This window comes from Pseudorasbora parva, chromosome 6 (assembly GCF_024679245.1).
Source record: "Pseudorasbora parva isolate DD20220531a chromosome 6, ASM2467924v1, whole genome shotgun sequence".
NCBI classification, from domain to species: Eukaryota; Metazoa; Chordata; class Actinopteri; order Cypriniformes; family Gobionidae; genus Pseudorasbora; species Pseudorasbora parva.
The window spans coordinates 19,600,552-19,617,632 of record NC_090177.1 but is presented as its reverse complement, the minus strand read 5'-3'; the positions used below and the strand labels follow the sequence as shown (position 1 = coordinate 19,617,632).

General features: G+C 38.6%; 1 protein-coding gene across 5 annotated transcripts in view; it reads left to right on the top strand.

The window, feature by feature from the left end:
• Positions 1 to 17,081, top strand: part of arhgef25a (Rho guanine nucleotide exchange factor (GEF) 25a) — a 103,687-nt gene that overhangs the window by 82,566 nt on the left and 4,040 nt on the right. For all 5 annotated transcript variants that reach the window (XM_067446020.1, XM_067446017.1, XM_067446021.1 and 2 more), the window contains 12 exons: positions 5,416 to 5,540; positions 6,644 to 6,710; positions 7,081 to 7,184; positions 7,388 to 7,457; positions 10,010 to 10,099; positions 10,990 to 11,082; positions 12,152 to 12,202; positions 12,433 to 12,510; positions 12,694 to 12,885; positions 12,978 to 13,158; positions 14,460 to 14,677; positions 15,821 to 15,988. In XM_067446020.1, the coding sequence (XP_067302121.1) occupies positions 5,416 to 5,540; positions 6,644 to 6,710; positions 7,081 to 7,184; positions 7,388 to 7,457; positions 10,010 to 10,099; positions 10,990 to 11,082; positions 12,152 to 12,202; positions 12,433 to 12,510; positions 12,694 to 12,885; positions 12,978 to 13,158; positions 14,460 to 14,677; positions 15,821 to 15,988 (1,437 nt within the window). The remainder of the gene's footprint in view (positions 1 to 5,415; positions 5,541 to 6,643; positions 6,711 to 7,080; positions 7,185 to 7,387; positions 7,458 to 10,009; positions 10,100 to 10,989; positions 11,083 to 12,151; positions 12,203 to 12,432; positions 12,511 to 12,693; positions 12,886 to 12,977; positions 13,159 to 14,459; positions 14,678 to 15,820; positions 15,989 to 17,081) is intronic.

Sequence of the window (17,081 nt, the reverse complement as noted above, 5' to 3'; positions counted from 1 at the left end):
TTAGCATAACAATTTAAGTAAAAAAATAAATTAAACCATCAGCACTGGTTTTGTGTTTGTCCTTTTAAATGTCAATGAGCTGCTGCTTCTGGACCCCTTTCTAGAAGAGGGTGGAGCTTTAAGAGCTCATTTTAGCAGCTCTGATTACCTCCCGCAGACACGCACTGAAAATGTGCAAACTGGAGTCGGACAATGATGGAAAGATGAAAAAGTGGCAACATGTGGAATGCAACATGGTTAGTTGATGAATTTATGTTGCTGATGTGGAGTTAACTATCTTCAAGTCATCGATTAGAATATTCTGTCATGATAATCTATAAATCGCTCATGTGGGAACTGTTGTAAGATGCCTTCAGAGCCAGATAATATATAATGCATGAAGACAGAACAGGGATAGTTCAGTTTAATTACGGTTATAACATATGTTATCATCTTGATTTTATCACATGCTGTGGCATTTGTGTTACGTATTTTAATAAATGTGAAAAGACGAATGTGACCGCAGACTCCTAAATGTGCTACAACAACTATTCCTTTTCTCTGAAGCAGCCCAACATGGCCTCATCCCCTTTGTTGCGTGTTTACAGGGGCAGGGTTTATGAACATTTTAGGGTTTGTGATGTCACAAACCTGGGGAAGAACCTTGTTGTTGTCCCTACCAGCCGTTAGTTGTAGTCCTTAAAAAGTGATTTCTGTAAAAGAAAATTTCTTCCTTTGCATTAAACTTTGAGCGTCGTAACTTGGCAAATGCTGTTTATGCTCAAACAGCAACATTACACACTAATTAAAATAAAAAAAAGTGAAAAAAGTCCAACCAAGGACCCCTTTAAAAAGGGCCCTTCTTCATTTGATAAACAAATGTATTTCGGGTTTGGAAAAATGTGAGGGTAAATAATGGGAGAATTTTCTTTTTGGGGCAAGTTACCCCTTAAGTAGCTGCACTTTTCTTTTTCTTATATAGATATTTAAATATATTTTTACTGGAAAAAAAGACAAACATTCTGCTGTGTGTATTGGGGTTAGGTATTGGTGTTTCTCTTCAAGCTCTTGTTGCTCTTGTTACTCTCTGACTTCCTGTCTCTCTCCATGGAGAGGCTGAGGTTTTCGTTTAAATCATATTCATTTCTGTCTGATTCAGCTCAGCTGACAGCCCGCTTTGTACCTGACACAGAAACATTTGCTGTGGGGATCCAGCGTGAGTTTATTATTTGTTGGCTAATGGAAAATTCCTGAATGAATATGTAAGCGCTCCATGGATCCGGCCTGTCTCCTGGACTGAGGAACGCAGCATATGTTTATCAAACTCGCTGTTTTTGTTTTATTCCCCACACAAATGCAGATCTGACATAGCAGTTTGAGCGAGGAACCACTGATGATATAACTGTAATGTGAGTCTGTGTGTACCCTACATAAAAAGAAGCTTGGATTACATCCATTTGCTCAAGCTAACTTTAACAATTTCCTGTAAAAAAAAAAAACAACCAATATGATCTCAGTTTTTTATTAAAGGTCCGAGTAAAGACTACGGGCTTCTGGGTGAGGATAAAAAAATGGGAAAGTGCAAGAGTGGGGGTTCTCCTGCAGGCTGTGCCAAAAAACATCTGGAAATGATCTGAGTAGTCCTACGAGCCAGGCAGGAGTGATCGCACTGCTCTAAAACACACAAACACCACCCCACACCAGAAAACATCACAACAGGGTAATAATATAATACTCCAAAAGGCTTGACAGCACGCACACATCAGCAAATTGTAGGGTGTAACGCAGATTAATGGACCAATACAACATAATATCCCCATTATTTTAAAGGTTTGGGGTTTATTTGATACATTTTTTTAATGAAATGAATACTTTTCTTCTTTTCTTCAACATTGGTTAAAAGAGACAGTTTTACATTATTACACAACATTATATTTCAAATAAATACTGTTCAAGGTTTCCACAACAATGTTAAACTGCACAACTGATTTCAAACCTGATAAAAATAAGAAATGTTCATTGAGCACCAAATCAGAATATTATAATGACACTGAAGACTATCCATTTTAGCTTTGCCATTACAAAAATAAATTAGATTTGAAAACATATTAAAAAAGAAAACACAATATTTAAAATATTACAGTTTTTACTGCATTTGTAATCAAATAAATGAAGCATAAGAGACTCCTTTAAGAAACATTTTAAAAATCTTACCGTCCCCAGCATCTTGAATGGTTGTGTACATACATATAATATTCATCATGAATATGAAGTTCATTATAAAAGTATTTCAAATCAGTTACTTTTTCAGTGAGTTATGACTTAAAGGGGTGATGAATTGACAAATCAACTTTCCCTTGAGCTTTTGATATATAAAAGGTCATTGTAATAAAAGAATATCCTCTAAGAAAACTTCCTTGTTAGTCAAAGAAAAGCTTTTATAGACACCAGGCCCAGAAAACGGTCCTGTGCTTCATACTTACATCATTGCGTGACGTCTCCAAGAAACATCGTCTCTACAGCGCGTCTAATCCAGTAGCCTTGCCCACCGACTTATGGAGGTGATTGGCTCGACGTGGTCAACAACAATAAACATGCTGAGGCAGATCGCAAGTTATTGCACTATTCCTGATTGTGGAAGAACACAGTCGCTGCATAAGCTTCTTTCGGATCCTAATATTAGGAATGTGTGGTTGAACTTTATTTTTAATGAAGTTCCAGCTCACATGGGGAAGACATATTCACTTCATTTCACTGCGGAATCATTTGTAAAAAAAAAATCTCTGGTCGATGCTGGATTTGGACCTGACAGAAAGGTGCAACACACTTATGTGAGTAAAACGTGTTTTTATATGTGATAGTATTGCATTGTTATAGATCGTTTTGCTTATATGTGCGTGTCTAACAAAACATACCTTTAGTACGCTGGACTCAGACACGCATGGGCAAGGGCTCGCAAAGCCCGGCAGGCCGATGTATCTCGGAATATAACTTTCTTGATCTGTTATCTCTCGAGTCTCAACTTGACGTGTGTGTGTGCGCGCGGTTCGTATAAGAAGCCAGTTCATGACACCTTTAAATTTCAGTCTCTCTCTCTGAGAGCAATTGTATGGCCTTAGAAGACTTGGAATTTATGGTGCTTTGTATCCTATTTGAAATCTTTAGTAAATCGTAATTGAATGTAAAAGAGCAACCAGAGAATATTATTAAAAATATGTTTTTTATGTTTTTTTACGCACAACCAAAAATCACACGTATTTGGAACGACACGAGTGAGTAAATGATCAAATGATGCAAGGAACTTCCGTTAATTGTAATCCACATTGTTTCTGAATAGACTGTCACATTTCTCTCACACACAACACAATAACACCCTCATAAGCAAAGGAAGTCCTTTGTAAAGCTCTAATAAATAAACAAACTGAAAAAAGTGATATCAGAATAGATGGATGGAGATGTTCTATCCATCACAAGGTCTGTGCATAGGAATCCTTGTTTTGAGGAGGATGTGTGACGTTATAGTGGAAAGTGTGTATTGTGTTTTCTCACAATACACGCAGAAAGATAGTGAGAAACTGGGGTCATGAGAATGAAGATAAAGTGATGCTCTATAGGTGACTGTGACGTTAACCAAGCAGCTAAACAGCTTTGGTTAAAGGGCAGATCTTATTTTGCCTTAAGTGCAGTTAAGAAACGAGAGAAAGATAAATGGGTGTAATTGCTTTTTTGCTTGTTTGTAGAAACAAGCAAAAGGAGAATATGTCTATTGTTGTACACTTGAGTCACTGTATGCTATTCTCTTGTTGTTTGATTCATATTAACAGCATATATAGCAGTAGGTACTGATTACACTGCTTTCACTTTAATACACAGATCTAATATACACATGAGATTTCTGTACTTGCTGCATACATGCACAGACATAACCAACTGTTTTCATGTGAACTTTGTGTGTTTCTGACATAACCTTGTGTGTATTTGAAAGTTTAATCACAATAACAGATGAAAGACAACTAGTCTAGTAGTTTAATACTCATGGACACACCGACATCCGGCTCTCTGTGTGCATGTGTCAGGTGTGTGTGCTCAAGTTGAGAGTGATAAGGCTTTAAAATGCATGCAGATTACATTTCTTGATGATGAAGAAATGCACTGTCACGTCACGTGTCTGCATATGATCCTCAAAACCAAACAGATGTATCATGTTTCAGTTTTCATTCGTGTTCACAAGCTGTGAAGGCTCCGCCCTCTGTGGCGAGGAGAAGCAGCTCATTTGCATTTAAAGGAGACAAGCTATTTTTTTTCTCAAACCCCTGAAATTGGCATTTTCAAAATTGTATATTAAATGATCTGTTAGGAATTTGGAAACTGAAACTTAACAGACACACACTTGAGACACCTGAGATTGATAATACATCTTGTAAAAAGGGGCATAATAGGTGCCCTTTAATAACAAAATTGTTCCAACCTATATGACATTCTTGTGTTGAGATATATTGCGAAATGTCTCTTCTTTTTTTTTTGGTCCACACAATGGAAATCAATGGTCACTAAAACTATTTGGTTACCAACATTATTCATAATATTTTCGTTTGTTGCTGCAGAAGTAAATGATAACTGTTCATTTTTGTGTGAACTGTCCTTTAATGACAATCTGAAAATGCACCAAGGTTAGCTGTAAGGTTATGCAATAGAAAAATCGACTACCCAGTATAAAAAAATATGAGGATAGATAATAAGATAGTTATTTTTAGCACAAAGATGCGGTTGCACAGTGCAATCTCATTTTAAGTCAATTGTAATAAACATCTCTTCACAACAGGTTGCAGGAGTTGTTATCATTCGTGTCGGTAGCAAAAATGGTGTGGAACAAGTTACTTTTGAAATTGTTTTGGGAAGCATGACTTAAAAACTGGGACGTGACAAAGTGTTAAGATTTATAGCATAGTTTATGTCCTAGTTTTACCTCTGATGTGGTTAACAAACACATTAACAAAGGCAGGACGTCTTCAGACTTCCTCTTTCCGTCTCAAAACGTTGAACGACTTGCAGGGCTGTCTGCACATCTATCCTCCGCTCAAACAATGGTCAATATCAACCAAAACAATTTGACTTGAGTTTCTATGAGAATCTTATGACTTCATGGGGTCAGTAGCATTGAGATTCAGGGTAGATAATCTACTCTTGTCTCTGTGGTGTCATGGTTATTGGTAAGCGCTGAATTCCTGTTATCATTCAGTCACTGTCACCAGCAGACCCAGCATGCTCCTTTCCTGTCACCTAGGCAACCTGAGCTATTACAACAGCTCGTATCTTCCCACCCGCTCTCTCTCCTCTGTATTATTCCTCTCTGTCCCTGCAGCCATCCCCGAAGTGAATAACATTTCAGCATTACGTCTCGTCTCTTATTCACAGTTATCCCCTCTGTGTCTGCAGATCACCCAGTGCACCACTCTACAGGCTGACGACAATGGCTCCGTGGTGATGGATGACAACTCCAGCCAATCATCTGCCACCATAGACAGCGAAGAGGATCGGAAGAGTGCCTTAGAAAAAAGCATGTGTGTGTGAAATCTTCTTCATTTGCAACTTGAGTTATGTAACCTAAGAAATTCTTATTTTAGACAACTTATGTAACAGACATGCTTAATGTAGATCTTTTTAATGCTGTATTACTTTGAGATTTAAATTGCAAAATTTAACAGAGCAGACATCAGATGTTCATCAGCACACCAGTACGTCATCCCTGATGGGAAATCCAGTTTAAACCAGTTGGTGGTTTATTAACTGCTTTAAGCTGGCAGACTGGCAGGCTGGTCATAACAGCTTAAAGTGTTCAGACTGGTTTTTAGATCATTGTAGCTGGAGGATCAGGACCAAGTTGGACCATCTAACTTAATCTTAGATCAACTAATGACAAAATTGGACTCACTATTGCCACCTTAGACCAGCTAAAAAAACAACGACCAACATTGGTTTAATAGCTTATGGCGGTAGCTTTTTGCCTGTCTTAACCAGCTAGAAACCAGCTAAAGAAAAGCTTAGTCCAGTGGGCGGTTGCATAAACCTTTTAGACTAGTCTTAAAAGTAAGTCATCAGATTTTTTTCTTTAAGACTTGACCTAACTTTTTAAAATCAGGCACATGAAATGGTAGATCGGTTCAATTTGAATTAGAAAAGTAAGACTGTTTACATTTTGAGTAATTCCTAGTTGGACAAATTAGTGCTTAAGACACAGTCTTAACATAGAGGCTAAGTTTATGCAACTAGCCCCAGGTAATGATTTTTTTAGATTAACTAATAACCAACTTGGACCAGCTAAGGACCATCTTAACCAGCTAAAGACTAGCTAAGTATCATCTTAAACCAGCTAACGAACAGCTCAGATCACAACTTCTTCTTAACCATAATGGCCATAATAATAACAGGTCACATTTGGAACTAGAAACCAGCTACCATGTTCCAAAACAAAGCTACCTGCATAAAACATAAAACAGGCCCTTCATAAAACCCATATACTGTATAGCTCCTTGATTATTAATATGCTGCGCAAGTCAGAACTCTTCTAATTTTACACCCTATATTACTCACAGCATATATTTTTAGCTGTCAGATAGGCTGTTGTTAATGTATTGAATGAAAGCTGACTTCTTCTATTCTGCAGGTATGTTCTGAAAGAATTGATAGAGACAGAAAAGCTGTATGTAGCTGATCTAGGACTTATTGTGGAGGTGAGCTTCTTTGGGGGGTGGGAGAAAAATATCTATTAACAAATCACTTGTGGATTTGATCAACTCTGTTATGGAACACTATCAATGTTCCTGTAATCTTAGAATGATTTGAATGCATTTCAGAGCATTTAATCATCGCAGAATTAGATTTGATGCATCAGCTGACCTGAATTACTCTCAGCTGTAATACTGATCAGAGTATAAATCAAAATAATGGTGCCGGGATTGAAAATATTTGGAATATGATGATCTAAAAAAAAAAGTTTTATGAGGGTGATATTTTATCACAGTTGAAATGCCTCGGATTTAATAATAAAAGTGTTTTTATGGGTCATGAGCTGTGGAAGTTCATCATGTTCTGTCTTTGCAGGGCTACATGGCCTCTATGAATGCTAAAGGAGTTCCAGAAGACATGAAGGGAAAAGACAAAATAGTGTTTGGGAATATTCATCAGATCTACGACTGGCATAAAGAGTGAGTGTGTGTTTGCATATCATGAATCTGACAAAATTTTCAGTATATTCCTTAACTGTCTCAACTGTTCTTTTTTGTGTTTTCTAAACTGATTTTTATGGGGAAAATCTCTGAAACTTAGTGCATGCATACAGATTCCATATGGTCCAGCTGATTACTTATGGTGAACTGTATGCCTGATATTTCATCTGTTTTGATCTCAGTTATTTCCTGGGTGAGCTGGAGAAATGTGTGGCCGAGCCTGAACGACTGGCCCAACTTTTTATCAAACATGTAAGTCTATACTATTCTTGCTTTCCTCTGTCTGTCTGTGGCTAGCAAGACTGTGCAGAACTTCCTCTCACACTTCGAGTAAACAGAGCTGAGAAAACACAGAGGTTCTTAACACACACACCAATTTTAACACCCCATTTATCCTCCCATCATCCACTGATACAGCCCATTTAAGACTGTGTATTTGCTTGCATGTCCATTGTCTCACCACCACAAGAGAAAAAGAGGCGGGAAAAACAAAGAAGCACGGCTATGTCCTTTGATAACATTGCTGCTTTACACACAGAGTCTATTTCTGGAGTGCAGTCCTACACTATGGACAGACACACATAAATAACTCGCCAAGAAGAAACAACTCAATTCCTGGCGCCCACGGGCGTACATGTGAAAGACTGAAACTTGCAGATTTACAGTTGTGGAAGTACTTCACCGTAGCAGTAATTTGTTTAAAGCTGCCACATGCTGTGATATAAGTTTTGGTGGTGAATCAAAGCGTTTTGCTAAAATGAAAAGCACTGAGTTAGTTTTCAAATTGGTGTCTGCCAGCATTTGCCTTTATACCGTTTAATGAGGCTAAGCCCTTTGGGTAACTTAAAAAGGCTTGAGGGGAATAAAGAAACTTATAACACAAATCTAAAGGTTGAGTCAAACTAAGAAACAAGCGTAGTGGGAAATCGGCTGGTAATGAGAAACTGTAGTAATGGAGGGTGAGTAAGGGCCAGGCTCCCTTTTTGTCCAGTCCCCAGACTTTTCTTTTTTCCTTTCACAACACCCCCCCACCCCCCGGCCCATATCTCACGCTCTCGAATTTCCTCGGCCTCTGCTCTCACCCCCTCTTTTAACTCATACAGTACATTACAAAGTTGTGAGACACTGAAGTTATGTCAGGACTTCCCAACTTCCAGTCAATGATGCGTAACGCAGATAAATTAAGATGATGGGTTGCGAAATCCTTCATTTGGTGTTAAACTTTTAAGTCAATTACATCTATTTTTATATTTTTAAACTATATCAGTTTAAAAAATAACAAACTTATAATAAATACTTTAAAAATATTGTTCATCGTTTTGTTTTTTTACTGTAAAACGACAAAAATGCTTATTAAAGAAATTCATTTTGTATGGAGTTAAGTCACATGGTCCATGTAAAGCTTTTACTGTTACTCTTACTGTCTGTTGTCAGAACCATTCATGCTTTAACATCTATCCAATTGGTCTGTCTCCTGGCAACTCAGTCTGTGTGTAGAGTGTTTTTATTTGTATTTGTGTGTATGTGGGTGTGTGAGAGGTAGTGTCCAATTTTAATATCCTACTACCTGAATGCAGCGAGAGAGAATGGGGCTCTGATTACACTGAGGATAATTGGACTGAATTATACATGGCCTTCTGCTCACTCTCCTACATCAGTGTTTTGTAATCTCTCTTTATGCCATCACATCACACTACTCTTATACTGCAGACAGTCTGTTTCAAACTTATTTAAACACTTTCAGCAGCTTAAAAGTTTCCATTGAATCACCTCTGTCATGATACATGTCCACTGCTGCCTCATGTCTCTATCTAGCTGCATTTACGGGATGGGATGAGGAAATATTTTTTTGACTAGATAAGCTACCAACAGTGGCCAATTTACCAACTTTTTAATAAATACACTTGCCAAAAATATTGGGACACTATATATTGTACACCGTATATTGGACACTCCTCCAAATCATTGAATTCAGGTGTTGCAATCACTTCCATGGCCACAGGTGTATAAAATCAAGCACCTAGGCATGCAGACTGCTTCTACAATTTGTTAAACAATGGGTCACTCTCAGGAGCTCTGTGAATTCAAGCGTGGTACCGTGATCCATTCATGAAATTTCCTTGTTACTAAATATTCCACGGTCAACTGTTAGTGGTATTATAACAAAGTGGAAGCAATTGGGAACAACAGCCACGAAAAATCACACTGGGTCAGCACATGCTTAGGTTCACAGTGCGCAGAAGTCGCCAACTTTCTCAAGTAGTCAAAAGCTACAGACCTCCAAACTTCTTGTGACCTTCAGATTATCTCAAGAACACAGTGTAGAGAGCTTCAAGCCTTACATCAACAATGGCAAATAAAAAGTGTCGGATGTAGTGGTGTAAAGCACACTGCCACTGGACTCTAGAGCATTGGAGATGTGCTCTCTAGAGTGACAAATCACACAATCCGATGAACAGGTCTTGGTTTGGTGGTTGCCAGGAGAACAACACTTGCCTGACTACATTGTACCAAGTGCAAAGTTTGATGGAGGGGGGATTGTGGTGTGGTGTTGTTTTTCAGGGGATGGGCTTGGCCCCTTACTTCCATTGAGAGAAACTCTTAATGCTTTAGCATTAAGGATGTTTTGGACTTGGGTTAGGTTTGATGCTCCCAACATTGTGGGAACAGTTGGGGATTGCCCCTTCCTGTTTCAACATGACTGCACAATAGTGCACAAAGCTTTGCATATACTTTTTTGGGTTCACTGTGTAACAATACACTTAGCTAATTCACACTGTCCTCTCTGTTTGCACAAACTACAGGAAAGACGGCTTCACATGTACGTGGTATATTGCCAGAACAAACCTAAGTCTGAGCACATCGTGTCAGAATACATTGAGACCTACTTTGAGGTAAGTGCATGTGAAAAGCAAGCACACAAACACATGCATACACGCTCTAGTAGAGTCCTCAAAGACACAGGTTAAGCACGAGGGAGTGTTTTGGCCATACAGGCACATCAGTGTAAATATCTCACGGCAGACTCTCTTTCCATTTGCACTGTGTGTGTGTGTGTGTGTGTGTGTGTGTGTGTGTGTGTGTGTGTGTGTGTGTGTGTGTGTGTGTGTGTGTGTGTGTAATAATCGCTCCGTTTACATGAAGGCCTTGACTGACCCATTAATTCTTGGAACAGACAAAAACAGGGAAAGGCTTGATCGAAAGTTTGACACTTAATGGATTCTTCTCAGCACTGTGCCAAAACATTTAGAGGTTTTACTTTAGGTTTTATATAGATGAAGACTGCAGGATATTATGGAATAATGGATCAAGGAGAGTGCTTGGTTATGTTTGGAATGGAATACCTGTAAACCGATGCTTAATCCACACTGCATTGTATGTACTTCATACTACCTACTGTAAATAATGCATGTTTTCTATAATAGTTGACAGATTTTTGTTTCATAACCACAGTGTTGCGTGCTTAATTCAGTAAATGTTGTCTAGCTATCTTATTTTTTCTTTCTTTAAAAAAAAAATAAATTACCAAAAAAAAGTTTGGTATTAACTTGGCAGTCAGATCACATGACGTACCAAGAAAAGATTTTAAAAATTGTAGTGCATTACATTGTGTCTCATTGTAGCTCATCTAGGTGTTTATGCTTTTTATACTGCATTCGGTAGTATAGATAAAATAGTATGGGATGGGTAGTATTATCGAACAATATACAGAACATTGGTTTTCTCTGTTTGTGCGTAAAGGAATCAGTCAATCAGGTGAATATTTGTGTGTGTTTGTGTGCAGGAACTGAAACAGCAGCTGGGTCACAGGCTGCAGCTGAATGACCTGCTCATCAAACCTGTGCAGAGGATCATGAAGTACCAGCTGCTACTAAAGGTGAAACCGAGTGCAACACACAGACGCACACAAACACACATTACACACGATCTGTTGCACTCATGGCTTATTCTACTGGGATTTTTGGGGACCATGTCAAATTAATTCCACCATCATAAATAAAAGTAAAACATCAAATTATTATCAAAATATTAATGGATATGTATTTGATTTTAAGATCAAGTAGAGGAAAGATTGCCCACACTTTCTACATTGTCCACTTAAATTTAAAATTACATTTTAATTTTCTGTATTCTATATTCTATTATATAATCAAACAATGCTTTAAGGTTCTGTTTTACACTACCATTCAAAAGTTTGGGGTTAAGATTTGTTTTTTGTTTTTTTTAAATCCTGTGATGGCACAGATGTATTTTCAGCATCATAACTCCAGTCTTCAGTTCCATATGATCCTTCAGAAATCATTCTAATATGCGAATTTGGTGCTTGAGAAATAGTATTAAAGTGACAAACAGTTTTGCAGCTTAATGTTTTCATGGAAACAGTGATACATTTTTTCAGAATGTCTTTACCCATACTTTTAATTAATTAAATGTGTCCTTGCAGAATTAAACTATTAATTTTCTTTTTTGTAAATCTTTTCTGACCCCAAACTTTTTAGCTGTAGAATATTTTTATATTCTGCCCTGGTTCTGCCCGCAATTACTGCTTTAGGAGTAGTATTTTTTTGTATCCTGATGCCTTTGGTGTTAACACTTGTCACAGTGACACCACAGACCTGTTACTAGTCAAAACGTATTAAGTTCTTTTTATGAAAGAATAATATTCAAATGATGCCAACTGTCATACTGTAAAATCTAACTGAAATCTCAAAGGTTCACGGCCGCTTTGTAAGAGTAGAATCACCCACATACATTTCTTCTCAAGTTCAGGTATTTTCCAGCTTACTTCAGACAATGTGAAGTATTATTACTTAATACTTAATTAATACTTAAATACTTAAGTATTACACTTAATAGGTTTCCACACACAAAAAGCCATTAGTACAATTAGACTCTGAAACTAAAAATATAGCATTCTAGAGCTCACGCTGTGTGTCTCGCGACAGGATTTCCTCAAGTACTACACAAAGGCTGGGATGGACACTGAAGAGCTGGAGGTATGAGTCACTCAGACACCATAATTATTATGCAAGTTTTATTTCTCAAGACCAGAAGAAACACATAATCCCACTAAGGAACATTGTGTGATTCCTTGACCCTGACAGTGTGTCCTTTTTTCTTCCCTTTGTCAGTTTGAGTCAGAAATCAGTAATACTGTACTTTTCTTATAGGCTTTAGTAAAGATTTGAGGTCTGTTTCCACACATTGCATTCTCTCCCTCTTACAGAAAGCAGTGGAGGTGATGTGTTTTGTTCCGAAGCGCTGCAATGACATGATGAACGTGGGTCGGCTGCAAGGCTTTGAGGTATGGCGCCAGACTCAGTCTGTGGTTTAAAGCTGTCGTTCTGTGGAAATACTGATCCCCTAAAGCTGGGCTTTGCAAACCGGGGTCTGCAAGAGAGTTCTGTTTATATTTTAGAAAGGGGATCATCATATTTGAAATATTTTAAAACCCCTGCCCTAAAACAACATTTTCTTTCTTTTTCAGGGGAAGATCACGGCACAAGGAAAACTTCTCCAGCAAGACACGTTCACAGTCACAGAACAGGACAGCAGCTTACTTTCCCGCGCTAAGGAGAGGCGAGTCTTCCTATTTGAACAGCTTGTCATCTTCAGCGAGCCAATAGACAGGAAAAAAGGATTTTCTTTACCAGGATATGTTTTTAAAAACAGTATTAAGGTGAGTTACCTCATTAGAGGAAGTTATCTTGTAAGGTTTCCACAATAGGTCTGCGTATTGTTTGCATGTGTTAACATAGCTTCTCCTTTCAGATAAGTTGCCTGGGTGTGGAGGCGTGTGTAGACGGTGACCCTAATCGCTTTGCCCTGACATCTCGGGGTGCTGATGGTAGCACGGTGCGATTTGTCTTGCACTCCTTGTCGCTGGAAATCTGCAAGGCTTGGGTCAGCGACGTGAGCCAAATACTGGAGAGCCAACGCAATTTCCTCAATGGTGAGACTCACGAAGTGAACACCTGACACCCTGCTGATTTCATCTCAGCGACTAACACCAGAAACAGTTTTAGACGGATGTTCAGATCATTCAGGGATAAGGGATATCTAAACAGCTCATTTTTACACTTTATTGAAGTCCTCAACGGTTACTCCCAAAGTACCTTCCAGATTTAAATGACATAAACATAAACAAAGCAGTTAGAAGTCTGTTCAATGCGTCAAACTTTGTTCTTTAGTATTAAAAAATACAACCCCATCAGCCATATCACCCTGTAGCCCAAGATTGGTTTCCCACTGAAGCGAAGCAGGGCTGAGCCTGAGCAGTACCTGGATGGGAGACCAACTGGGAAAACCAGGATGCTGCTGGAAGGTGTTAGTGAGGCCAGCAGGGGGCGTAGTGTATTGACACTACACTAACATAGCACCTTCCTTCGGATGAGACGTTAAACCGAGGTCCTGACGCTCTGTGGTCATTAAAAATCCCAGGATGTCCTTCCGAAAAAAGAGATTAGGGTGTAACCCTGGCATCCTGGCCAAATTTGCCCCTTTGGCCCCTGTCCATCATGACCTCCTAATCATCCCCATATACTGATTGGCTTCACCACTTGTTTACCTCTCCACCAATCAGCTGGTGTGTGGTGGGCGCTCTGATGCAATATGGCTGCCGTCACATCATCCAGGTGGATGCTGCACATTGTTGGTGGTTCAGGGGTTTCCCTTGTCTGGCTATTACCAGTCGAATCTCAATTTAAGATTGAACATCAGGGGAGTCTGCTCTGTATTTTCTAAAGCACAAGAGGTGTGATCAACGAGCATTATTCAAATAATAAGTACGCAATTGGATAGTCCTTCAACCAATCAGACCACAAGAGGTGTGATCAACGGGCAATGACCCATCGCTTCTCTGTCCGTCATCATGTTAAACCCGCCAAAAGCACGCCAGTTGGATAAGCCAGTCTGTGATTATTTCTCACAAAAGTGTAACAGAAGCAGTAGTAATGAATGTCCAGGTTTCCAGAATGAGTTGCATGGTGAAATCAAATCGCTGGCAGATCAGGCTGGGTTCTAGGGTTTCCCTGCTTCCATGTAAAGCACTTAAGTGCCTTGAAAAGCGCTATATAAATGTAACAAAATATTATTATTATTAACTTTACACACTTCCAGTGGAGAAAAAAAGAAAGAAAAATCTGGTTCTGACCATAAGCTTGGAAGTAATTTGAACTGTATTTTCTCAAAGCCTTGTTTTTGTGTGTAAAATGAAATATGGATACTCTATCAGTTTTATTTTATGTGTTTCAGCCCTGCAGTCGCCCATTGAGTACCAGAGAAGGGAGAGCAAGAGCAACAGTTTGGGTCGTAGCATGAAGCCTCCTCTGTCAGCAGTGGTTGGTCTGAGGCCTCACTCCTCAGCATCTATCGACCGTCACAAACTGCCCTGCCTGCGCTCCTGTAACACATCGTTGCCCTCTCTCTACCTGCCCAGCCAGGTCCCCACTAATGACCACTCACAGCCAGAGGTAAGAGATTTCAGTCATCTGAGGTTTGCTTAAACCTCACTCACCTAGTTTTTGTGTGGTCATCTCTGCTGTCAGTCAGGCCAACATTGAACAAATGGTAACCTGTCAGAGCTGATGGCCTTGTGGGCAGTGCTCCAAAATGTAGTGTGGTTGTGCTTTAAGTGACCCGAGTCCCGGCTAGTGGTTATTTCCTGATCCCGCTCCTCCCGTCTCACTCACTTCGCTTCCTGTCCTCTCTCCAACTGAAGACCACAATAAAGGCAGGATAAAGGCAAAAATACCAACAAAAACAAAAAACATAACTGAATCAACCCACTTATAACACACACAACCCTTAACAAATACCAACAAAACTCACTTTTATGGGTAAAGCAGGTTAAAATTGCTCTTCAAGATAACAATTGCAGGTTACCACTTTTACAGAAATTCCAATTGAAATTCTAAAGAGTGCACAAGATTGGATTAGTGCATCCCAAATCACAGTGTACCTGAGAGTGTACTATTTTCAGTATTTTTTTAGTATGCATGCTTAGTTTTTGCTGGTTTTCTCTTGGCTTTGACATAGTGCCATAGTAGACGTATGCAAATTAGGATTTTATCACACTCATCTCTAGTAGTAAGCGAATGCATGTATTCACACAGTGTTATTTTAACTAAAACTAAAGCTTTTAAAAATAAAAAATAAAAATAAAAACATTATTGTTGATATAAATAAAAAAAAATGAAATATAGTAGATGAAAAAAAATGTTGCTCTGGCTAATAACTGAAATGGTTTTAAGTTGACATCTAAAAATTACTAACTGAAATGAAACTAAATCGAAAATGCATTAAAACCTTTTAGAAATAAATTATTTTAACAAATAATTTTCTGAATTAAAAAATGAATAGCAACTGTATTTGTATATAAATATTTACTACAATAACTGTCTTCAAATATAAATGTTACTCTAGTCAGTCTGGCTGAGCAAGAGTGGCCTCTTTCTGTTTGAGATCATTTCTTCAGTTTTCACCTAGTCATATTTCTGAACTCTTAAATGTTCTAATCCCACTGTCATCATCTGAGAGGTCACAGTCGAATGTGGTAAATGGATATAAATAACCTGGAAGATTTTGTAACCACTGTTTCTGTCTGACGTTTACAGTCAACACAAGTCCAGCGCTGTCCGGTGGACTCCAGATTGAATTCCCAGACGGTGTCTCCGACTCATGTGCAGCTGGCCTTCTCTGAAGAGCCGTCATTCTCCCAGCCACCTCTAAACTGCCAGGCGGTCTCCAACGGACTGTGTTCCTCTAGCACGCAAGGCTCACAGGTACTGTGTGTACCCGCCAAAACAGGCTCACTTGGATTTGGTTTGCTCAGAAAGGGTTCAGAGTTTTAAAAAAGAGGCCATGCCGCTCCCTCTGCTGGTATATTGCGGACATGCAACAACAATATACTAACATGGCCTTGTTTGCAGAATAGGTACATTGTCTAAAGCTCATGTTTCATTTTATTAATGTTTGAATAAAACTTGTTAATTATATTATAAAAAAATATTGTATTTTATTACTGACATAGAAATGATGTAGAACTTAAATACATTCATTTGGCCTTGTAACTTTTATAAAAATACTTTAAACTATGGACAAACCTATGGTTATGATATCTACTTTGCTGAGGTTTTCCCTATTCTGAGACAGTGCCCCATTAAACGTCCCTCTCCGCTTGCAGCGCGTCTAGAACAAAATGAGCTTTAATGACAGCGCAACAATAGCTGTGTGTGAAATAGCTGTTTATCTGCTTTACTCAGGCTTGTGAGCAACAGCACTTCACAAACAGGAAGGAGACAGGTTGACAGAAGGAAGTACCAGATCCCTATCAAACGCCTGATTGTTCTTGCAGACTTTTGGATTATACTGGTGCTAGATCTTAGCGCTGTTTTGACTTTAGTTCCCACATGTTTCTGTGCTTAACCAACTACTGTTCATGCTAGGATCATTTTATAACCATCTACCATATCTAAACTAAAATAATCACTGCCAAGATTATTATTTCTTCGGGCTATATTATGTTAAGGAAAAAAACAAAACAAGGGTTTCTTACCTGGATGGGCTTATAATAGGATTTTGATTGTTATTTCTATTCTGATATTCAAGGTGAGAAACATGTCAAGGACAGGTAATACCAAGGGATGCCGAACATAACTAAGACCTTTAAGGTTTATAATAAGTGTGAAAAGCTTCTGTTTCTGAACAGAAGCAAAAGGAAAGGCGTCAGACAATAACATATCTTTCTCCCTCTCTTATCTGACAAGGATTCTGGGTCTGACAGGAGTGTTGAACAATATTATATAATTTCTGAAGCTCTCGTTACAATATTCAGTCACGTCTATTTTATTCATGCCATGAACCCTGTAACAATTA